At 31.2% G+C, this 22,317-nt stretch overlaps 1 protein-coding gene across 1 annotated transcript in view; it reads left to right on the top strand.

The window, feature by feature from the left end:
• Nucleotides 1-22,317, top strand: part of LOC106874782 (CCN family member 1) — a 383,540-nt gene that overhangs the window by 131,409 nt on the left and 229,814 nt on the right. Inside the window, exon 3 of the mRNA XM_089348348.1 lies at nucleotides 12,810-13,014. Within this exon, the coding sequence (XP_089204474.1) occupies nucleotides 12,810-13,014 (205 nt within the window). The remainder of the gene's footprint in view (nucleotides 1-12,809; nucleotides 13,015-22,317) is intronic.

The raw sequence follows: 22,317 nt of genomic DNA on the forward strand, positions 1-22,317 counted from the left end.
TTAATATTCCATGTCTATTAACATGTAGAATCAATGATCAAATGTGAATAAGAAATATTATTACAGCCTCGAAAGATTTAACATATTTAAATCGCATTTCACCGTAATTATCACAGCGAACATAAAATTATTGAACTCTTAAATTATATTAACGACTGTTTTACTGAAATGAAAGTCCTGTAATAAGAGAATTTTGCTCTAAGCATTTAAAGAATAAGAAGGCGGTACTTCATAGGCGTTTCTAATTAAATCGAATCTAAGTGCAACTTTTACATATTTTTATATTTTATTTCATGTCAATATGCACACGGTTGCCAAGTCGAGTACATTCTTTCTACCTCCTGTTCATCTGTCTGTCTATATGTTCATTTGTTTCATTATATATATATATATATATATATATATATATATATATATATATATATATATATATATATATATATATATATACATACATACATACATACATACATACATACATACATACATATATATTACGGACATGAAAAATTATCAATATTTCTCAACCAGAATCTGTAACATCTGTCTGAATCCTTCGCTTTGCCCTTTTGCTCTCAGCACGACTGATTATTTCGAACACCATATGGAATATAACATATGAATTCTGATTTCCTCTTTAGATAAGTTACATAAACCTGGTTTTCTCATGGACCACTAAACGTGAAAACGTGACGTTGTTATTTTGGAGGAAAATCTAGTTTTTCAGTGCGTGATTTGTCGGGATTAGAATTTTTTAAAACGCATCGAATATATTAATAACAGACACACATGTAAGGGCGTCCACAATATGTGCTACAAAATCGTATTATTAATGTAAGAATTTTCATATGATATAATGTTAATTCTACAGATTCTATCGAATATGTAATTACGTATTCAAAATAATCACGTTTGGAATAGAAAATAGTCAATCTTTTACTGCCCGCTTGGTCACCATTCGAGAGTAATTTTCATATGCCATACACTGACAGAATTCAAAATAACTTACCTCGTATATCATTTCGCATCAATTAGCCAACTAAAGCTAGAAAGATCGAAAATGTTAAAGATCCATGTGTGGCAGTATAATCTCTACTACGTAATAGAATAATCATTAAAGGATGCAATATTCAGTTAGTCGGAGTATATTAACAGAAAACCATAGAAAACTCTTCCAAGAATTTTAAATATGGGAAGGTTCTGCCGTATAAACAGGGTTTAAATTACTTTCGTCTACAAGCAAAGGAAAAAATGTGTTCACTTTTTAACGACGAGCTGCCCTAGTAACATTAGGTCAGCTCGTCCTACCCTTAAAACCCATCCTGTTTTCCCATATTCTATGGAGCACTACATTATCACGTCAGTCATGCTGATTTTAATATGGCTATCATATGACTTGAAGGAGATCTACTACTTTTTCTAATGGGTAAGCCATTGTATATACATTCACTCATTTGCTCGTTTCTGTGTATTGTAAGGATGCGTTAGGGCAACTAATATATTGTACATCAAAACCGGTGTAATTTTTCATTTGAATGCACTGAGCAACATTCATTGTTGTATAGACTTCAATTAAGTGACACATGCATTGAATAGAATGCTCGGTAGAATTAATGAAAAGAAGAAAAGAAATAAATTATTAACCGATCGCTTCAGGATCTTGATAATTGTTAGAACAGCTGTAATTATTGAAAGAAATTTAGCAAGTGCTATAATTACACACATCCGATTACGTGCAAATGTTCACATACTACCACAAATATACTGAATCACGTGAGGTTTCATCCAGGATCTTTTCTTGAACATCTTAAAAGTATTTATATGTAACCTCGAAGTGAATTCAAAAATGTTTTTTATGACGTTCGCCAAAATTTGTAGCAGCCACAATTACATATAAAAACTCTTATAAGTTGAGGTTTGGCTAGAATTCTTGATGAAGATTACGGTTCTAGTTACCTGTACAAATACACTTATTAAAATTTTTATTAAAACTCATATTTAATAATACACACACCTATTTGGTTGCCCACTAGATGCACACCTATTTAGAGGATTACAAGAATATTGTAAAATACTGAAATTTCAGATCTATACATGACGTTTTTCCGTGTGAATTTCTCAGTATAAATGTCCTACTACAGAAATTTGATGTAAACACGTACTTAGAGTTCTATATATGACACAGATGATAAAATGTCAGATGATAAAATGTCAGATGATCAAATGTCAGATGATAAAAAGACAAAAGAAATGCAGTTAAGCATTTTGTCTAACGCGATAACAACTCTGCCAGCTCGCTGTCTTCATTGGCTTCCAAATTTAGTGGCACAAATTTAAGGGTTAGGACTAATCGATTACATTGACTCCAGTACTCACTTATATTCTGTATTATCGACTCCGAATAGAAGACAGTGTACCTCGGTGCGATTTGAGCTCAGAACGTAAGGATACAGAAGAAATGCCGCTAATCATTTTGTCCAAAGTGCTAACGATTCTGTCAGCCTCCCTCATTTTTTTATGAGAATAATAATTCTATTATAGGCATAAAGTCTAAAAATTTGAAAGAATGGGACAAGTTGATCTACTGCTCAACAGGCATATATTTCATCGACCCCTAAAAAATGAAAAGCAAAGTATACTTTGACGAAATTTGAACTCAGCCGAAAGAAATGTTGCGAGGGAGTGCTGACATTTCAACGCCTTCGTAATACTACAAATAATAACAGTTTCAAATTTTGGAACAAGGCCAGCAATTTTAGAGTGCTACTTATTTTATTAAACCGAAAGACCCAGAAGAAATTATGCTATTCTGAGAAGCTGACGATTCTGCGTCTCCCCAATTGGCAAAATCTGAGCAATTTTGGTGAGAGTAGATTAATCGATTATATCGTTTTATGGACCCCAAAAGGATAAAAGGCAGGTCTTACAACTGTGTAGCATCAATAACTTGCACAAACTATAAATATGATATGCCGTATGAAAACGCGGAACGATATTCTAAGTATAGCTAAAAGGCCACAATGAAATGCTTAAATGGCTTCCATAGAAGTATGTTTTGACGTTCCTTCATAATATGCCTTCATCTCTTTGCCAATCCGCACATTTTGAATTCTGTCTACCTCTCGCATGCCATTGAGAAAGTCCATGCTAACAATTTTTTTTTCAACACTGTAAACATAATGGCCACCCAATAATGCTCTCTTCTCGGAAAAATGTGTTTTTTAAGTTCGTTTTGAGTTTTGGTTTCCCTATGTGTTGCTGTAACAAGCAGATTTTACGTTCTGAGTTCAAATTCTTCTGAGGTTGACTTTGCCTTTCATTCTTTCGGGGTCGATAAATTAAGTACCAGTTGCGTAATGGGGTCGATCCAATCGACTGTCCCATTCCCCCAAAATTTCGGGCCGTGAATAGAAAACAATATATGGAATGCCTCTTTCAGGCACAACTTACAGGCTGAGCGTTCACCCTAGTATGGAAGCACTTAATCAATTGGAATATTCTTATTTTTAAGATGATGTATGTCACTGGTGAGTGGCATGGATTTCCTATGATTCTCATACCCAAAAGAATTGAGATGTGCAGAGTAACTCTGTTTAAAACTTATGGTTTGACCTTTATATATACTTTTGGAATTGTGTAACCTGTTGAGGATGGTGCATTTGTAAATTACTTTAGAGCTTACTAAATTACCTTATTATAATTATTAATTCTAATGTTGTTATATATCCTATCTGCATTTGTGGTGGACGTGAGGGTACTAGCATTCTGGTTAATGTTAGTAGGACTGGTTGGGTCTTCGTTACAGTCAAAAGTATCTGGTTCGATTTTGGAGCTATATATGTGTGTGGTGCTCGTGTATTCAGAATTCATTTAAATAATATATTTAGATTATATATATATATATATATGTGTGTGTGTGTGTGTGTGTGTGTGTGTGTGTGTGTGTGTGTACACATTGCTAGACATTGCTAGAAATAACAGCCCTGTTTCTAGATGTACTAACAGGGATCTCTGCTTACCCACCATCAATGAAGTAGCGTTACCTAGTTGGATTAATTCTATCCGAAATCGGACGGCCTTTGTGGCGCTTTTGCTTGTTGTGGGAAGTTGTCATCCTTGCCAGTGAATAGAAACTATGCTCTCTTTGTGGATAAGAGTTCCTATACATCTATTTCTAGCAATGTTAGTGCACAATTGCATCCTAGTCACTTTTGATGACGTTTCAATTCTGCCTTTTGACTTTAATTTGCGTCTAACCACCGTGATAATTTTATAAATAGCAAATTACCATTTTACTGAATAAGCCATTGATTTCTATGGTATGTATTGACAGGGATCACAGCTGATTCATTAGCAACGGAGTAGCGTCAAGCTTGACGATTAATTATATCCCAAATCAGCCGACCGATATGGTGCTCTCAATTGTTGTTAGTGACGATTAAATTCTGCCTTACATATGTGTGTTTGTGCTTCGTGTAAAGATATATATATATATATATATATATATATATATATATATATATATATATATATATATATATATATATATATATATATATATATATATATATATTATTTTGTTTAAAAGAGTTCCAACACTGTCTGTTTTTTATGTTTTATTAACAGTCCGTTAAAGTCTGTCATACCGGCCATGACGAAGGGAAATAGCCCTGAAACTCGAGTCGCCTTTATATATTTATATTTATATATTTGATCCTTTATATTGAATACTCAATATTTCATCTACATTCAATACTTTCTTTCATGGTGCCATCCATTTTTATTTTATTTCATTTTATTTTATATATTGTATATTATATTATATATTGTATATTCCATATTCTATACCCCACATTGGTTCTGCAGGAATATAAATAAAACATAAAAAACAGACAGTGTTGGAACTCTTTTAAAGAAAATAATATATTCCTCTATACACAATCATACAAAAAAACCACCTTTTTTGTATTTATTTTTACTCGCATATATATATATATATATATATATATATATATATATATATATATATATATATATATATATATAATGCGTATTAATAGATACATATAAATATGTACATAAATATGTACATAACAAAACTTAGTTAATAAAAGTTTACTATCCTTTATTGTGAAGACGTGTGGTTTAGTGGTTAGGGTATTCAAATCACGATCGTAAGGTCATGAATTCAATTCCTGGAAACGCGTTGTGTCATTCAGCAAGACACTATATTTCACATTGCTCCAGTCCCCTTAGCTGGCAAAAATGTGTAGAACCTGTATTGCAAATGACTCGTCTTTTGAGATTATGTCACGGCGAACCTCCCTCAGAACTACGTTAAAGGTACATGTGGTTGTGGAGTGCTCAGCAATTTGCGCGTTAATTTCATGCCCCGGCTGTTCTGTTGATTGGAACCACCGGCACCTTTGTCGTCATAACCAACGCATTGAGTGAGTACCAGTTAAGTATTTTTTATTCAATCTCTACTAAATCTCTTTAAAATTGCTGTACTTCAAATTTAAGTTCACCACTTTCTCAACAGAAAATATAAGGATACTGCTTCTCTGACCTTCGGATCTTTGACCATACTTTTAAATTTTATGCAAAACTCTTGTGAACGGTAGTTGGGAAAAACAAAAAAAAAAAGCAGAAAAAAACTGTTCTTTCATTTTCACATTCTTTCAGTTCCTTTATAGCTCTTGTGGGAATGTGAAATAGAGCTAAACATCTCAAAGGTGCAGAATCAAATCTTTTAGAAGGAAAGACACTCTAAATCTCTTATGAAATCCTGTTACTGTTTAAACATTTTAAAACTCACTGTAATTGATTTCCAAAAAAAAGCTTTTTCTATTTTTATTTAGAACATACGATACCTTGACTCACGTTAGAACACTACAAATATTGTTTGCACATATTCCCACACGATCAGCTATGTCGAAGGAGGTGGCAAGTCGATTACATCGACTTCGAAGGAGATGAAAGGCAAAGTGGATCTCGGAAGCATTTGACCTCAGGTAGTAAAGACAGACGAAAACTAAATAAATGTTGACAAAATTTTCAAGCATTTTTTTCATCAGAGTTTATAAATTAATGCTTCCACTCAGAATATACAATGAACAGCTGGTGGGCAATTTTCACAGTATCTACAGCTGCATGTTTGAAATTGGTTAAAATCTATCTTCACTGTTTCATTGCACTGTGCATCATTCTAATCACTAATATAACGAACTATATTTATATAATCTTAATGATTAACCTTAATATTCTTCCTATGTCATGCCTTTCTATCCTCATGTGCCGACAGAAAATGGTCATCAATGAAATTATAGAATTCCTTTGCTATATTAATCATTACTGCAAGATTAAGAAATAGATTACCCATTAAATTATTCCTTTAATGTATTATTAATCGTACGCTTATCGTTTTCAGCATTTTTACATTTCTTATCGGCGAATCTACTATTTCTGAGCGCTTCGTATAATACCGACGTGCTCCAATAAATGTAACATTCTTGGAGGATAACGAAGAGGATGGCCGGGTGATATTATAGCCTGTGTATGTACATGAATTTCTCCTTTTAGCATCTTTAATGTATTGCAAGAAATCTTTAGGGGAAAACACTGCTTTTACTCTGAAAATTATTTTCTCAAATATAATTCTAACTATATATAACACTGGTTTAATAACCCTCTCATTGATGGGTATTTATCTACACGTAAAGTTACTCTTAAAATGTTTATGTTCTTTAGGTCTTATGAAAGCGAATCGTCCTGTAGACAGTCTTTCTTTTAGTTTTGCAGATATATCTTTGGTTTCTAAATTTATTGACTTACAAGCTTAGCATCGTTTTTGACTTTCTATAAATGTTCATTGTATTATTCAATAAAACCCTTTTATAAATTTTAACATCTGAACTATAAAGTTCCTTGTTCTATCAGAGGGTACACGCGTTATATTAGATTTCCATAGCGACGGTAAAATGTTCTTAGAACTTATTTGAAAGCTCTTGGGCATTTTACGAAAATTTGATTGATTTGAAGATGTTTAAACGATCCTCTTTAAATGCTTCTCTATCTTTGCTAAACATTGTTCAAGAACTTTTACGCTACCTCAATCTTATGTGATCATTCAATTTCTCCTACATACATTTTATAGATTTCTTTGAGAGGAATACGATGTACTCAACCGAGAAATCAAACTGATGATTTTTTTCTGATCAGTTAAGTTTATCAGTTGCCGGGCACAGTGCAACTTTTTAAAAATGTGTTATAAGAATTTTTGGTTCTTCACAGAAAAGATAACTTACAGCTGTCCACACGCAAAGTAGTTTTCTTAAATAAATTTTAACACACATATAAGCATGTATACTCATATATTCATACACATATATACGAGTATAAAGCCGAAAAATGCAGAAATGATTATAAATTGTTCAATGAATGATACAGGCTGCTTAAATTGCGTATGTTCTTCTATGTAAAGTTATTAAGCATTGTGATGGGAAGCAAGAGTGATACATTAGAGCGGGTCAGTGTTGTACCCATTTTTTCTTAGCCACGTTCAGCTCGCCAATGCTTTCAAATACTTTTCATCTAAGAATGTCCTTCATTGGACGGACTAGGTAGAAGTCACTGCGTAAAAATTCCAATTTGCTGTACAGTAAACTGAACTGCTCTACTTGATGATAAATGACTTGTTGTCAAAGCGTAATGAATATGAATCATTTTCAGAATATAATTTGGTTTCTATGTGTATCTTTTGTGTGTCTCTATATAATGTTGGTTGTTTAGAAGTTTAGAATAATCATACCGAGTGAACCAATTTTTGTTAGTAGGCCTGGTGAAGCGATTTGGGTTAAAATTTTCTGTGCTTTAACTTCAATAGCCCTAATCTTGCCAAGCATCCGATCACATAACATTAATGTTGCTGAGTACCGGTATAATAAAACCATTGTAAATTATTAATTTATTTTATGAGAATTAAATTTGAGGTCCATATGTTTTCATAATAGTGTTGTATTTCATTCTTTGTTTCAAACTTTTTAAATTACGGCATAGGATATATTTTCATCTACCGCTAATGCCATTGAAGGAAATGAGTCTAGATATATGTGTAGTTCTCTCATGTTCTAAAATCAGAACGTATATCCATCTAAACAGGACAAAAATCATTTTCATTTCATTCATATAGACATATAATTTTGGATTGTATAGAAAAAAGTGATGAGTTAGGTCGATTTTTCTACATATAAGCTTTAAGATAACTTTTCCGTCAATTTTTTTCAATACAAATGATAGGTACAGTTCTATATTTAAGAGATGAGGAATTATTTACATTATTTACATTTGACGGATATTCGTCCTCATCTTGTTTGTTGTTAACACAACGTTTCGGCTGATATACCCTCCAGCCTTCGTCAGGTGTCTTGGGGAAATTTCGAACTTGGGTTCTCATTCCTATCGTGAATCGAACTCGGAACCTTGTTAACAACAAACAAGATGAGGACGAATATCCGTCAAATATAAATAATGTAAATAATGTAAATGATAGGTATTTACTAAAATTGTTAATTGTATGACTGGAACAGTGATGCCTTCAGATACATCGTTACTATACAATATTCTATTTGTGATAATCACAGCAATTCGGGATGATGGCTTTGCGTGAATTATGATACGATATATGAAGCTCGTACCCATGCGTAAGCTTACAATGCTTTCTTGTAATGCAGTCGTACTGCAACCAATTCCTACATTGAGGTCGAAACTCTGACAAGCACATTTTAATCCAAAACTGTTCAGCACATACCCAAACATAGATTTTTTTCCCAGTTGTTTCTTCAAATGTGATGATATATTTTTTTATCACAAAGATTTTAAAACAGGTTATATGCATTTTATACCAAAGTTTCTGCAAAACCCGGAATTTGTGTATTTTATTGATTTGGGGTAACACTTTATATTCGATCAGCACCGATTAGCTGCTTATTTTTATACCTCCACTAAAAGATTGCTTATAACATTCGACAAGACACCTCCAATCAAATTCAAGATGTTGACACAGGGACATACCAGTGAAGTTTCTTCTTGATGCCTTCCCTATCCGAACACTTTGAAAAACATTCTCCGTGGCTTGTCAGTAATGTTGTTTGCTAATAGTGGAATATAATAATATTTCTTTCGGCTTTCTTCTTGTTACACTATATCATGATTGAATTCCTTTTACCAAACCCCGAAACTTTTCACCATTGTAAATCCGTATCTTTCTGTGAAGGATCATTTGTGATAAATATCGATTGTCCTCCCAAATATCTGTTAGCCGTGAATTAATTTCGATCAAATTACTTCTTATTCTTCTTTTAGTTACCATCTGATACCGTAGCTTTTCACTGCCAATTTTTTACCTCCAGCTTAAGGATGATTAATTGGCACCAAATAATTTTAATGTTTCCAAATATATTGTTAGTGAGGCAAGTTAGTGTTTAATTTGCATGTGATAAGTAATGCTACGAAAATAAGCGTTTTCTTCAGAATAAATCATTTTTTCCATTTACAAAATCCAATTTTTACTTTTTGCATTTCTTCACTATCTCCAAGCTAATATATATACATGCGTGTATACATGCACGCATGGGTACATGTAAGTACGCATATATGCATATGCGTGTTTTGACCGAAGCGTTGTGCAGAAAATAAAGTGAATGGAATCTGGAAACAATCCTGACAATGCAACAATATTTGTAATTCAAATGGCTAACTTTTTCATACACTGTCACTTAGATTCTGCAAATGATTATTTTAAATCACTCTATAATCCAATGAATGTGATGTATATTTGATGTAAAATTGAAATAATCATTGCGGGAACCAACTTAAGAGCCATTTACTTTGCTTACATAGATTGATACACATACATACACACACGCATATACACACACACTCACGCACACACACGCACGCACACAATTATATACACATGCAGTGTAAATATGTGTTTGTGTGCGAATGTATTTATGTTCGTATATCCATTGTTAAAATAGTTCAGTAGTTCAGAGACAGAGAGAGAAAGAGAGAGAGAGCGAGGGAGATTAGGTTAAATTTTGAGTTATTTACAATCATATCTGCATTTCATGTCAACTCATATATATAAACCATACCTCTACAACTATGCAATTATGCATACGTTACGCAGAAATGATAAACTGTACTCGCTATAACTATGTTCATGTTTATTTCAGATCGTATTCCAAATGTTCGTAAATCCTCTAATGTTTCCCTCATAACCAAATGTAATATCTTTCAAAAATATTAAATATACTGAAATTATGAAGATGCCATAGTTTACATTAATACTCGAAATAGCTATATATTCTAATCTTTATTCCACTTAAATACATTGAATATGTTTCACTGCAACATCCACAGAAATAAATTAAAAAGTAAAATATTGAAACTCTCTTCTAGGTTTCGTTCAATTCTTATCTGTCCTTCAACAAATTATATTTCTCTACGTTACTTTCTTTCTTATAGCTATACATTTGCGCAATTATAAAATTTGGTTTCAGAAAGATAAGTGAATATTTTTTTTCCTGTTCAACATTTACTACATGTAATGGCCAATTATTTCCATCACTGATACATTCTTAAAATATTTTCCACTCCGTTCTGTTTTTTAGTGAGTCTATTATATTTCTTTGTACATTTTTTTCTCGATAATCGCATTGAAAATCTACAAAAAAAAAAATGAAAGAAGGCAATCCCAAACAGAATATTACAATCCTGATCAATTTTTGTTTTTAATATGTCATACGCTTCAGAAATTCGTTTGGCACCGAAAGCTGTCTAAATCTAATTATTTTATACCATGTGTTATTAAAGAGGAAGACAAAACCATTGTTTGACTTCCATTACACTGTGGAAATAGCTGAAGGAATAAGTGCAAGTATTTTGAATTTATAGATCTAGTTGCTTCAGTAACAACTTTCAATAAGCGGTTTTTGTCTATGTACTAATTATTCGTGTGGTATTTATCATTAAAAATACAGGATGTTTTATAATCGTATTTGACTGTTGTTGTTCATGTGGATGTACATGAAGTTTATTCATTTTTAGTGAATGAAAACTTATTTACAGCTGTAAGCATAATTTTCATTTATATATCTGCAGCATTATTTCTGCAATTGGCATGAACGCTTCTGCGCACACATACATACGTACATACATACATACATACATACATACATACATACATACATACATACATACATACATATATACATACATACATATATATGCATGTATATATGTTTGTCACTAAGAGTTTAGTGTAAGGACTTGCAACCCCCGCGAATCTGCAATAGCCATCATATCCTCACAGTTAAAGCTACTCAGATAACACCGTGATTCTCCTACCAATCACAGCTGTCAATGTCATCTGGCTTCCATTTCAATATTCCTACCAGACGTCATTTATACTAACTTGTTCGCTATACTGATTCTATTCAGTTCTCCTTCTCCATTTAGAGAAGCAAATTACTGAGAAGTTTCACGGTGCCTTCCTGCTATTTTGCATTCTTGACGCGTTTCTTGTTGCAGTTACTATTATTGTTGCCTCTCCTGTTTGTGATACGTTTATTGCAACTCCTTTTACTGCTGCAATTATGCTGAGCCGTACGATTTGATGCTTTTGGTTTTAACGTTGCCAAATATTTGCTTTTGGTTTTCAGAATAAGGATATATTGTATCATGCACCTTTTACTTGTCCCGATCTCAAATAATTTCGGGCGATTTCTGACCATTTGTAGTCACTTCCTTATTATACTGTTTGGACGTATTTCAGGCCATATTTGACATTCTGATGTTTCCTTCTGTTATTTATTAGCATCTTCGTACGCGTATGTAGATCAAATTGCTGTATTCTGTCGTAGCTGCAGCAGACACTGGGTACCTTGCTACATCATTCATGATCTTGAGAACATTTGGTAATTGCATACTCTTTTGCAGGTGGAATCTGATGCCCTCTACTATTAAATAGTAATTTCCTTCTAATCTACAGTGTATTTAAATCATACTGAGACTAGGCTTCATTATGGTATATATATATTTATAGATTAGTTCACTTAGCCAAACTAGGCGCCATTTTTTTCAATGTTTCTACTCTTATTGTATATTACCCATATAAGTTCGACGAGCTGTAAGTAAAATGTAAAGTTAGTTTCCATTCCACTCGTCATTGAGGCCCTCAATACAAATATTTCGTAAAACAGCTTACGCTCTAAGTTAAGGAGAGATAAATAGGATGAAAGGGGAAAAGAGAGAGAGAGAGAAATAGGAAATACGAATGTATACAGACATATGAAAGGATGATGTGATACTTAGATATCGCAGTTTAACAAAACACAGAGGCTCGATCAGTTCAAAAATGAAGAAAATAATTCTACTCATGATTATTCTGTCATTTCACGCTCAGGTCATTTTATCCAAAATACCCTTCCTTTTTCAAATAACACAATATATATATATATATTAGAGTAATTTACTTTTTTTAATTCAAGCAAAACAATAACCTTCTGTCTTCATACACAGGTAAATGCAGATTTAAGTAAAACATAGGTTGGTAATTAAGTATTTAAATGAAAACACAAACATACAATGCACATCCATAAACACACACATACACACTCCTACATATAATGATAGGTTATACATATTTAATGACGATACTCGATCAGATTTTGATCATGAGTTTAAACTATACTGCATTCCTTAATATACCTTTTCATATATTATAGTTTTATTTTATTTTGTAGTCTGAAGAGTTCTGCGAATTCCCTTGCCAGTGTCCTATAGAAGAACTTATTTGCAATGAAGGTGTAAAGGCAGTGAAGGATGGATGCGATTGTTGCTACATGTGCGCACGTCAACACGGTGACCGATGCAGTCCAAAGGAACGATGCGCAGATGGTCTTTATTGTCAATTAAGCAAAGAAACCAAAGGCGTTGGAATTTGCAAAGGTAAATCTATACACGTAGTTTCATATCTGTTGCGTGAGTTACTATCAAAACATCGAGCGAAAAAAACTGTATGATATGAATTTGATGGCTGAGTTTTACGTGAGTACACAAAAATGTATGAAGTGTACTCATGAGTGTATATGAATGTCAGAAGTCTCCCAGAGTTGGACTGGTTTCTGGTTCAATTTTGATGAGATTGTGAGTAACTAGTACGTTTTTTCGTGTTAAAATCTTTTAAAGAATGACATTTGATATCATATCCTTAGTAAATAAGAATATCAGTTTCTTTTACAAACGTTGAATTTTAAATGTTAAATATATAAAGTGAATTACATGAATGCATATACATTGATTGTGTGTCGACGTGTACTGTATGTATATGAATAATAGTGCATGCATTCATGTATATAGGCTTTTCTATGAGAAGGTTTAGACTTTCCTTAAGTGTATATATTTATATATGTGTATGTATGTATGTATAAATATATATATGTGTGTGTGTGTGTATACATATATATATATATGTGTGTGTGTGTGTGCGTGTGTGTGTGTGTGTGTGTGTATACATATGTCTATAAGTTCATATGTGCATATATTTATGTATGTACACAAATGCGTATATATATATATATATATATATGTATAAGTATATATATACGTGTATATACATTTAAATGTATATATACATATATATTTATATATGTATATATATATATATGTATATATATATATATGTATATGTACATATATATATATATATATATATATATATATATATATATATATATATATATATATATATATATATATATATATAGTTTTAGGGAAAATAACCAATTTTCAAGAACTCATCGATGAAAATCCACTATCACATATAGAAAAATTAATAATTAAAAGCACAATAAATGAGTATAATATAAAGTAAAGTAAATATCATAAGATAAATATAATAAAAAGATTACACGTGTTTCATAACCAATTTTCAAATAGAAAAGAAATTTAAATCGATTAAAATCAATTGAAATTATCTAAAATAAGTTCTATTCAAAAATATAGCTACTCGTCAGATCGTAAGTAGAACAATAATTAGATATATATCTCAACCAACAATAAGTACCAAATGAATTAATATGATATATTTGAATTACGGAAAAATTTGGATAAGTACTGTTTTCACTTTGCTAAAGATTTTCTACTATTTGAAAATAATATGTATTCTTGTTTTTATACTATTCATTTGGTTCTTTATAGATTATTTTAATAGATAACTTATTTAACACTATATTATTTAGGAGTTATAGTTTCATTTCAACATAATATTAGAACTTCGATTGGAATAGTGTTGATATATTTTCGATTATTTTTGATTAATATTATTTGATTAATTATTAATCTTTATAGTTTATAATATCGTTAAAGTTTTTTTAGATCAAAACTTTGTATATATATATAAAGTTTAACCTTTTATTCTTAATAATTTTTTCTTTCCTAATTTTTTCATTCATAATTTTTTCCATTCATAATTTTTTCATTCATATTTTTTATTATTACGTTTGTAGAAATAAATAATCTTGTATTTTTCTATTATTCAATTGATCTTTAATCATAATTAAATAAACGTCTTTAGCTTTAAATAGTATAGCTTTAACTATTACACCGGTTAAATATGTACTAATTTTATCTTCATTATTATTTTAAACTTAAACTTCGTTCAACTTGTATTTAAAACAATGATAATTTAAAACAATGATAATTTAGGTAAGATGTTTTTTGTATATAATATACATGTTATTATTATGGATGAAGGGATGATTATTGAATGGTTATTATTTTGATATTATGATATTTTTTAAATAATTTTTCTATCTTTATATAATAAGTATATCATATTAATTCATTTGGTACTTATTGTTGGTTGAGATATATATCTAATTATTGTTCTACTTACGATCTGACGAGTAGCTATATTTTTGAATAGAACTTATTTTAGATAATTTCAATTGATTTTAATCGATTTAAATTTCTTTTCTATTTGAAAATTGGTTATGAAACACGTGTAATCTTTTTATTATATTTATCTTATGATATTTACTTTACTTTATATTATACTCATTTATTGTGCTTTTAATTATTAATTTTTCTATATGTGATAGTGGATTTTTGATCGATGAGTTCTTGAAAATTGGTTATTTTCCCTAAAACTATATATATTTTATATATACTTTATCTATAAGGCTCAATTTAATTTATTATAAATTGATTTTAATTGAGTTTTTTACCTGTAATTTTGGATTTTGTCCCTAATAATATTATTATATATATATATATATATATATATATATATATATACGTATATAAGTTTATATTTACATATTTATATATATATATATATACGTATATAAGTTTGTATTTATATATGTTTATATATATATATATACATATATATATATATATATATATATATATATATATGTATACGTATATACATATATCTAAACGTATATATTTATATATGTGTATATATACGCATATATATATGTATTTATACATGTATATATATGTATGTATTTATATACGTATATATATATATGAGTGTCTGCGTGTGTGTGTGTGTGTTTACAGTATGTGATTTGAGGGAGGTATGGATGGTCTACTGTGAGTGATCAATTTCGATATATATATATATATGTATGTATATATATATATGTATGTATATATAAATATATACGTATGTGTGTATATATATAGTTATACATACACACAGGCACACACACATATACACAGATAGATTAAAGTGTTTGTTGGCAATACAGGACATCATTTAATATATGCTCAATTCATGTAATAAAGATGTGGAACATAGTGATGTTTATCAGACAAATATATTTAAAATAGTATATTTCCTTTAGTTTAGGTGAAATATTTAGTAAAATAGAAGTATAAATGAAAAAATAGGCTTTTTGAAACAGTTTTTACTATAAAACTGTTATACATAATGTATGTGCGGAAAGACCTCCTTCTTCTTTAAGATGCTCAGTACCTCAAGGAATAAATGTAACCTCCATAAGCTTATTTATTGGTGGCTAAATTAGAATGTTAATATTCTGTTTCAATTATTGCTGATTAAATCCCTGTTGCGTGATAAGAACATTTTTTGAACATTTTGTGTAATTGAAGGAAAATATAAAGAGTATAAAACGTAAGAGAAATGAAAGGGATAAAAATTTGTACAACGTTTTTGGTAGAAGAAACAAAAGAAAATTAGATGAGAAATAAAATTCGAAGGTGGTGTGGACTAAGAGTAATGATTAGCAGAAATATTTCAGAAGAAACTATCAAGAAGACGCTACCAGAAGTTACAAGCAATATACAAATTATTGTTCGTATGGTAGGAATTAGAGTAATGATTGTGGAAGGGATCATTGTGACCGCTAGTCAATGAATAACTTAGCAAGCCTACATATCTTTAGGTAACATTCATAGTTAGCTCTAATTTCATATAGAGTACCTGAACTTCCACTGCTAATCAAGTACATTCCTTTAGTCTTTCATTTTTTTCATCTATATTTCCTGTTTCTCTCTAATTTTTAGTTTCTTACTTATTTTTATATTTCTTCGTTTCTTATTATATCAGTTCTCCCTAAATATATAGATTCGACCAATATAATATTTCTTACTAGATTCATATATCAGTTTATTATGGAGTTTCGCATGTCTCTGGAAGCAAATAACGTAACTGGACAGAGAAGCATAAACCAGCACACTTCATAAGTATAAACATAAATGATTGTTATGTTTACAGATATATGTGTGTGCATTTGTGTGTGTGTGTGTGTGTGCGTATGTTTATATGTATATATGTTTATATATATTTATATATATATATATAAACAGAGGCAGGGCTGTGTGGTAAGAAACTTACTTCCCAACCAGATGGTTCTGGGTTCGATCCCACTGAGTGGCACCTTTGGAAAATTTTGGTAGGCGAAAAGTAAAAGAAGCTTATATGTGGGTGTGTGCCTATGTGTGTGTGAGTGTCAACGTGCGTGTGTCTTTGTTTATCCCCACCATCATCGTTTGACAATCGGTGATGGTGTGCTTATGTCCCCGTAACTGAATGATTCAGTAAAGCAATTATTGGAATATGTACAAAGTTTCAAAAAATAAGTCCTGTTTCAGTCATTTTAGTGTAGCCATGCTTGAGCATGGTCACACCCAAATGACTGAAACAGGTAAAAGAACAGAAGCGTATGTATGTAAGTATATATGTATGTATCATACATTAACAGCCTACTATGTGCATTCATGTATGTGTCTATATTCACATCTGTTTGCATATATGTTTATGTCTGCGCGCGCGTATGTGTGTGTATGTATCTGCATATATATAAATATGTGTGTGTGTTTGTAAGTATGCATGTACATTTCTAAGTGTTAATAAACAATATTTTTATTTCTACCTGGCTATTTATATCTTTGTGTGTGTATTTGACTTTGTGCCTGAGAGATTATGTGTGTACCTAAGTATGCATATATATCTTCTTAACGTTGTACTAGGATGAATATTACTATCGGTCTTTTGTGTATATATGTTAACCTGGGAGGAAGACAGAAACTACGAATACTTGTATTGGTATCACTCTGGTTGTTATTGTCAACTAGCAAAACAAAAAAAAAACGTCTCGGAGCATTCGGTGCAACTGAATTACTTGAAAGACACCAACATACTATTCCCAAAAAATACAATACAGAATTAATACCGCTAATACTATTCTATACTTCTCCGAAAAAGCTGAAGTAAAATATAAAAATATATTTATTAGATAATACTAAAGTTTTTCATTGGATATCCCTAAGAATCGAAGCCGTATTAATTCTAATTCTTATAATAATACTAATTCTTAGTAAAAGTAATAATAATAGTAATTACAACTACTACAACAAAAGCAACCATACACATATACACACACGCACACAAATACACATACACACGCAGACACACCAATATGTGTGTGTGCATATATATATATATATATATATATATATATATATATATATATATATATATATATATATATATATAAATGCGTAAGTGCTGAACAATGAGAATATGTGCTCAACACTGCATGGGTGGATAAAGGCTCATTAAAGCTGCAATTGGCTTCACGTCTAATAATATTTAAATACTTTCCAAATATGCAACAAAGGAGATATATATATATATATATATATATATATATATATATATATAACAAAGTATGTATATATGTATATATATGTAAGTATATATGAGTGTGTGTCTTTGTTTGTATCCCCACCATCGCTTGACAACTGATTTTGCTGTGTTTACAACCCCGTAACTTAGCCGTTTTGCAAAACAAACCGATAAAATAAGTACTACGGTTACAAAGAATAAATCCTGAGGTCGATTTCTTGGACTAAAGGCGGACCACCACCATGTCTGCATCACATGACCGGAACAAGTAAAACAATAAAAAACTATGCCACTTCAATCCCGATCAACGCTGGGTATTTCTGCTAGTATATATATATATATATATATATATATATATATATATATATATATACATATATTCGTCTTTTGTTTTTGTTTTTGTTTTTTGAAGAATGTAGGCCTATATATGGAATAGAGTACATGACGTTGATGCTTAGACGTGATTAGATGTGAATTTGAAAATTGGGTGAACATACTACATGGAATGTTGAATGTAGATTAGACCTGATTTGAAATGAGGTGTCATAGAAAAATATAACCAATGCAAAATCAGCAGTGTTTGTCAAGCAAGTTTAAAAAGCAAAAGCACAAACTCAGTCACTATTATCTACATGAAAGAAAGAAATAAAATAGATTAGATAGAGGGAATATGAATGATGAAACATTTGGGGGAAGGGAATGTGAATAAATTATATTCCTATGAAGAAATGATTTCTTTCATGAACTAGATGATCAAAGAAAATAATTCTTTGTGCATCACTTTTTGTCGCAAATGTGTGCATGCTTACGATTTTGGTATTGGGTTTCATATGTGCTAACATTTATCTGTGTTATTTCCGCATACCATGCATGGAAACTTTTGTATTAACATACATGTTATCACATTCATCGATTTGCATATTTCTTTGCACAGACTTACAAGGCACAAAAACGGCTGTGCCACATTCCCTCAAGCGTACACACTTTAAGTCATTTAAAAGTATAGACCCTTGTATATGCTTCGATCTGATCATAATGCAAATATTAATATAAGGTCCACTTGAGCGCGTATGAACATTCATGAAGGCATTTGTTATTATTGTGTACAGGCAAGCATGATTTTGCAGGCGTACAAACCAGTTTGCTATTTCGTACCGACACATATTAGCAGTTACACAATGTTCACATTTGCATACATAAGTATGTGTTGATATGCAGGCTTGCATGGTTATTCTTGAAGCCAGCCGTACAGATGTAAAATTATGATGAAATTAGATGTCATATTAAATGTGATAGATAAATAAATGTGATAAGAATAAAAATGAAATAAACAAGATGCCTTAGCTTAAATTGTGATAAATATAGATAATAACTTACATCCTGGACTACTTCAAAAAGTATTCTTTCAAGTAAAGAAAACATTTATAGGACGACAGGTTATATATACATAGAATGAGAGCAGACATTGGATTAACAAATTCAAGGGGAATCTAATGAACTAATTTACTGGAGTATTACTCACTGCTGCAGGGATTAATTGTATTATAGTTCATATTTTAGAACCAGCTGGAGCGGAAAGCTGGCAGATTCTTTAGCGCACCGGACAAAATGGTTCGTGACATTTCGTCCCGCTTTACATTCAGAGTTCAAATCCCGCTGGGGTTGACATTGCCTTTTATTCTTTCAGGGTCTTGACGACATAAATCATAGGAGGTAAAATTGTAAATCCCGCACCATCCTGTAAATGTGTTGATCCTAATAACTGCCAGCTAGATAGTAATTGCTTGGTAAAGCGTACAGCTTACTCCACACAAAAACGGCCTGTTACATTGGACTCACGGAAAACATTTTCCAAATAGGAATTTGTCAGCATACACAGTCGCCAACTGTCTCTCAAATTTTTAGTTGAATCTAAGATGCACATCTTGTAGGAGGACCTCTACTACATAAATATTTCGTCTGAACTCTCACAAAATCCACGCTGCTCCCACAAAATTGCCTTAATACACAAAATAGATTTCCATTCAACCAAATGAAACCAATTGATATATTGTAGCGGTTTTATTGTTTATGTTCCTTACATGTTGCCATGTCTCACATCTATTATTATAGTGCTTCCATTTTTGAAATAGTTTATGTCAGAGAATATTTTAACTCAAATTTATTTGATTCATCATTTTAACATCATTTATTATTCATTAAATATTTCTTTCTGCTATATAGGGAAGGCCTCACATGTAGGGGGATTACATCAACTCCATTGCACAACTGATACTTATTTTATCGAATCTGAAATGACGAAACACAAATTCGATCTCGGAGGAAATCGAACTCACAAAATAAAGACAGGGGAAATGCGCTTTTGCATTTTGCCCAATTCTGCCAGCTTAACGCATTGTCATTCACTGAAAATTGGTTTCAATTTTTTGCACGATGCCCGCTCTTTCAAAGGAGGGGTGAGTCGATTACTTAGATCCCAATACTCACTGGTACTTATTTTATCGATCTCGAAATGAGGACAAAGCAAAGTCCACCTCGGCGGAAGGTGAACTCACAACGTGAAGCGGATAAAATGCCGCTAAACATCTCGCGACGTGCTAATTAGCCTTTCGTCTCGACGCCTTGTATCGCTAAATGTTTCATTACTTTTTCTTCCATCGTATCAATATTATTTATTTTATCTTGTTAACTTTCTCACTCAGACAATTTAATTGCTCTGAATTGCCTTACTTTTCATCAAATACATGCCTATGTGGTTCCAACAATGAACATGCATTGGACACACGTATGGATAAGCACGTATTCATGCAAATCTATCCACATAAGTGCCAACATGAATGAACATAAACTTAAGCACAAGTGAAAACACGTAAATATGCAGGCTCTTACGCGCACGTGGCTATAGTTTTACATGCAAGTAAACGCAGATGTTATATAAGCACGCACATTTAAATTGCAATGACATCTGCCAGACATAGGTGTCTACTCCACACAACTAAGTATGCCACAACATATAATACAAGATTGTGGTCATGAACTGCGTATTAAATACTGTCCTTTTTATACTTAGGCTTTATATCTAGTATATCATATCGATTGACTGTAATATAATCAGAATGTCATATCTCTGTTTACTGAAAAAAGATTTAAACGACAAAACTGTTCATCGAAACTTTTAAAACATATTTTCCGTCGTGTATATTTTCATTGTCATTTTATGCAAAATATGGAGCAATATATTTATCCAAAACCCGTCGATTTTATATGCTCCCCCAGGTACGCAACATACAAGTAGATGGATATTTCTCCTAACGTCTAATCAATTTCCTTTTTAAAAAAAAAAACGTATTCTAAAGCTTCTTTTCATTCTTTCTTTTGAATTCACCAGCTTTACGCTTGTGAAAATTTTTGTGCATCTTCCCCAAGGGAAACTCGAAATATACTGGCAATTGGTTATCTAAATGCCATTAGAGACAGCAAATGTGGGTGGTGAAACTGGAATTATATAAGTGTTAGCGAAGATTTCAGATTCATACATGTGTCTGTATGTGTGAGTGCGCGTGTGTACATAGGTGTCTGTTTATCATTGCATGTCTACGTATATATATATATATATATATATATATATATATATGCAAACGTATATGTACATTATATATGTGTGTGTGTATATATATATATATGCCACGACTGGCTTTTATATCTTTTATATATATATATATATATATATATATATATATATATATATATATATATATATATATATATATATATATATATATATATATATATTTATATATACATATACACACATACATGCATACGTACATATACACACACATATATGTGTGTGTATGTGTGTATATATACGTATACGCACATACATATATATACACATATACACACACATATGAGTATGTATGTGTGTATGTATGTAGCTTTGCTTAAACTGATTCCTTTAAGGATCAATGTATATCAAAGTTGAGCACACCACAATTAATGGATAAATAGAATGACGCAAATGAGACAGTTAATGAATCCATTAGTATACCACTGAATCCATCGATTAATAGATGTTCACTGTTATA

This window comes from Octopus bimaculoides, chromosome 3 (genome assembly GCF_046866305.1).
Source record: "Octopus bimaculoides isolate indiv1 chromosome 3, ASM4686630v1, whole genome shotgun sequence".
In the NCBI taxonomy this organism is placed as follows: Eukaryota; Metazoa; Mollusca; class Cephalopoda; order Octopoda; family Octopodidae; genus Octopus; species Octopus bimaculoides.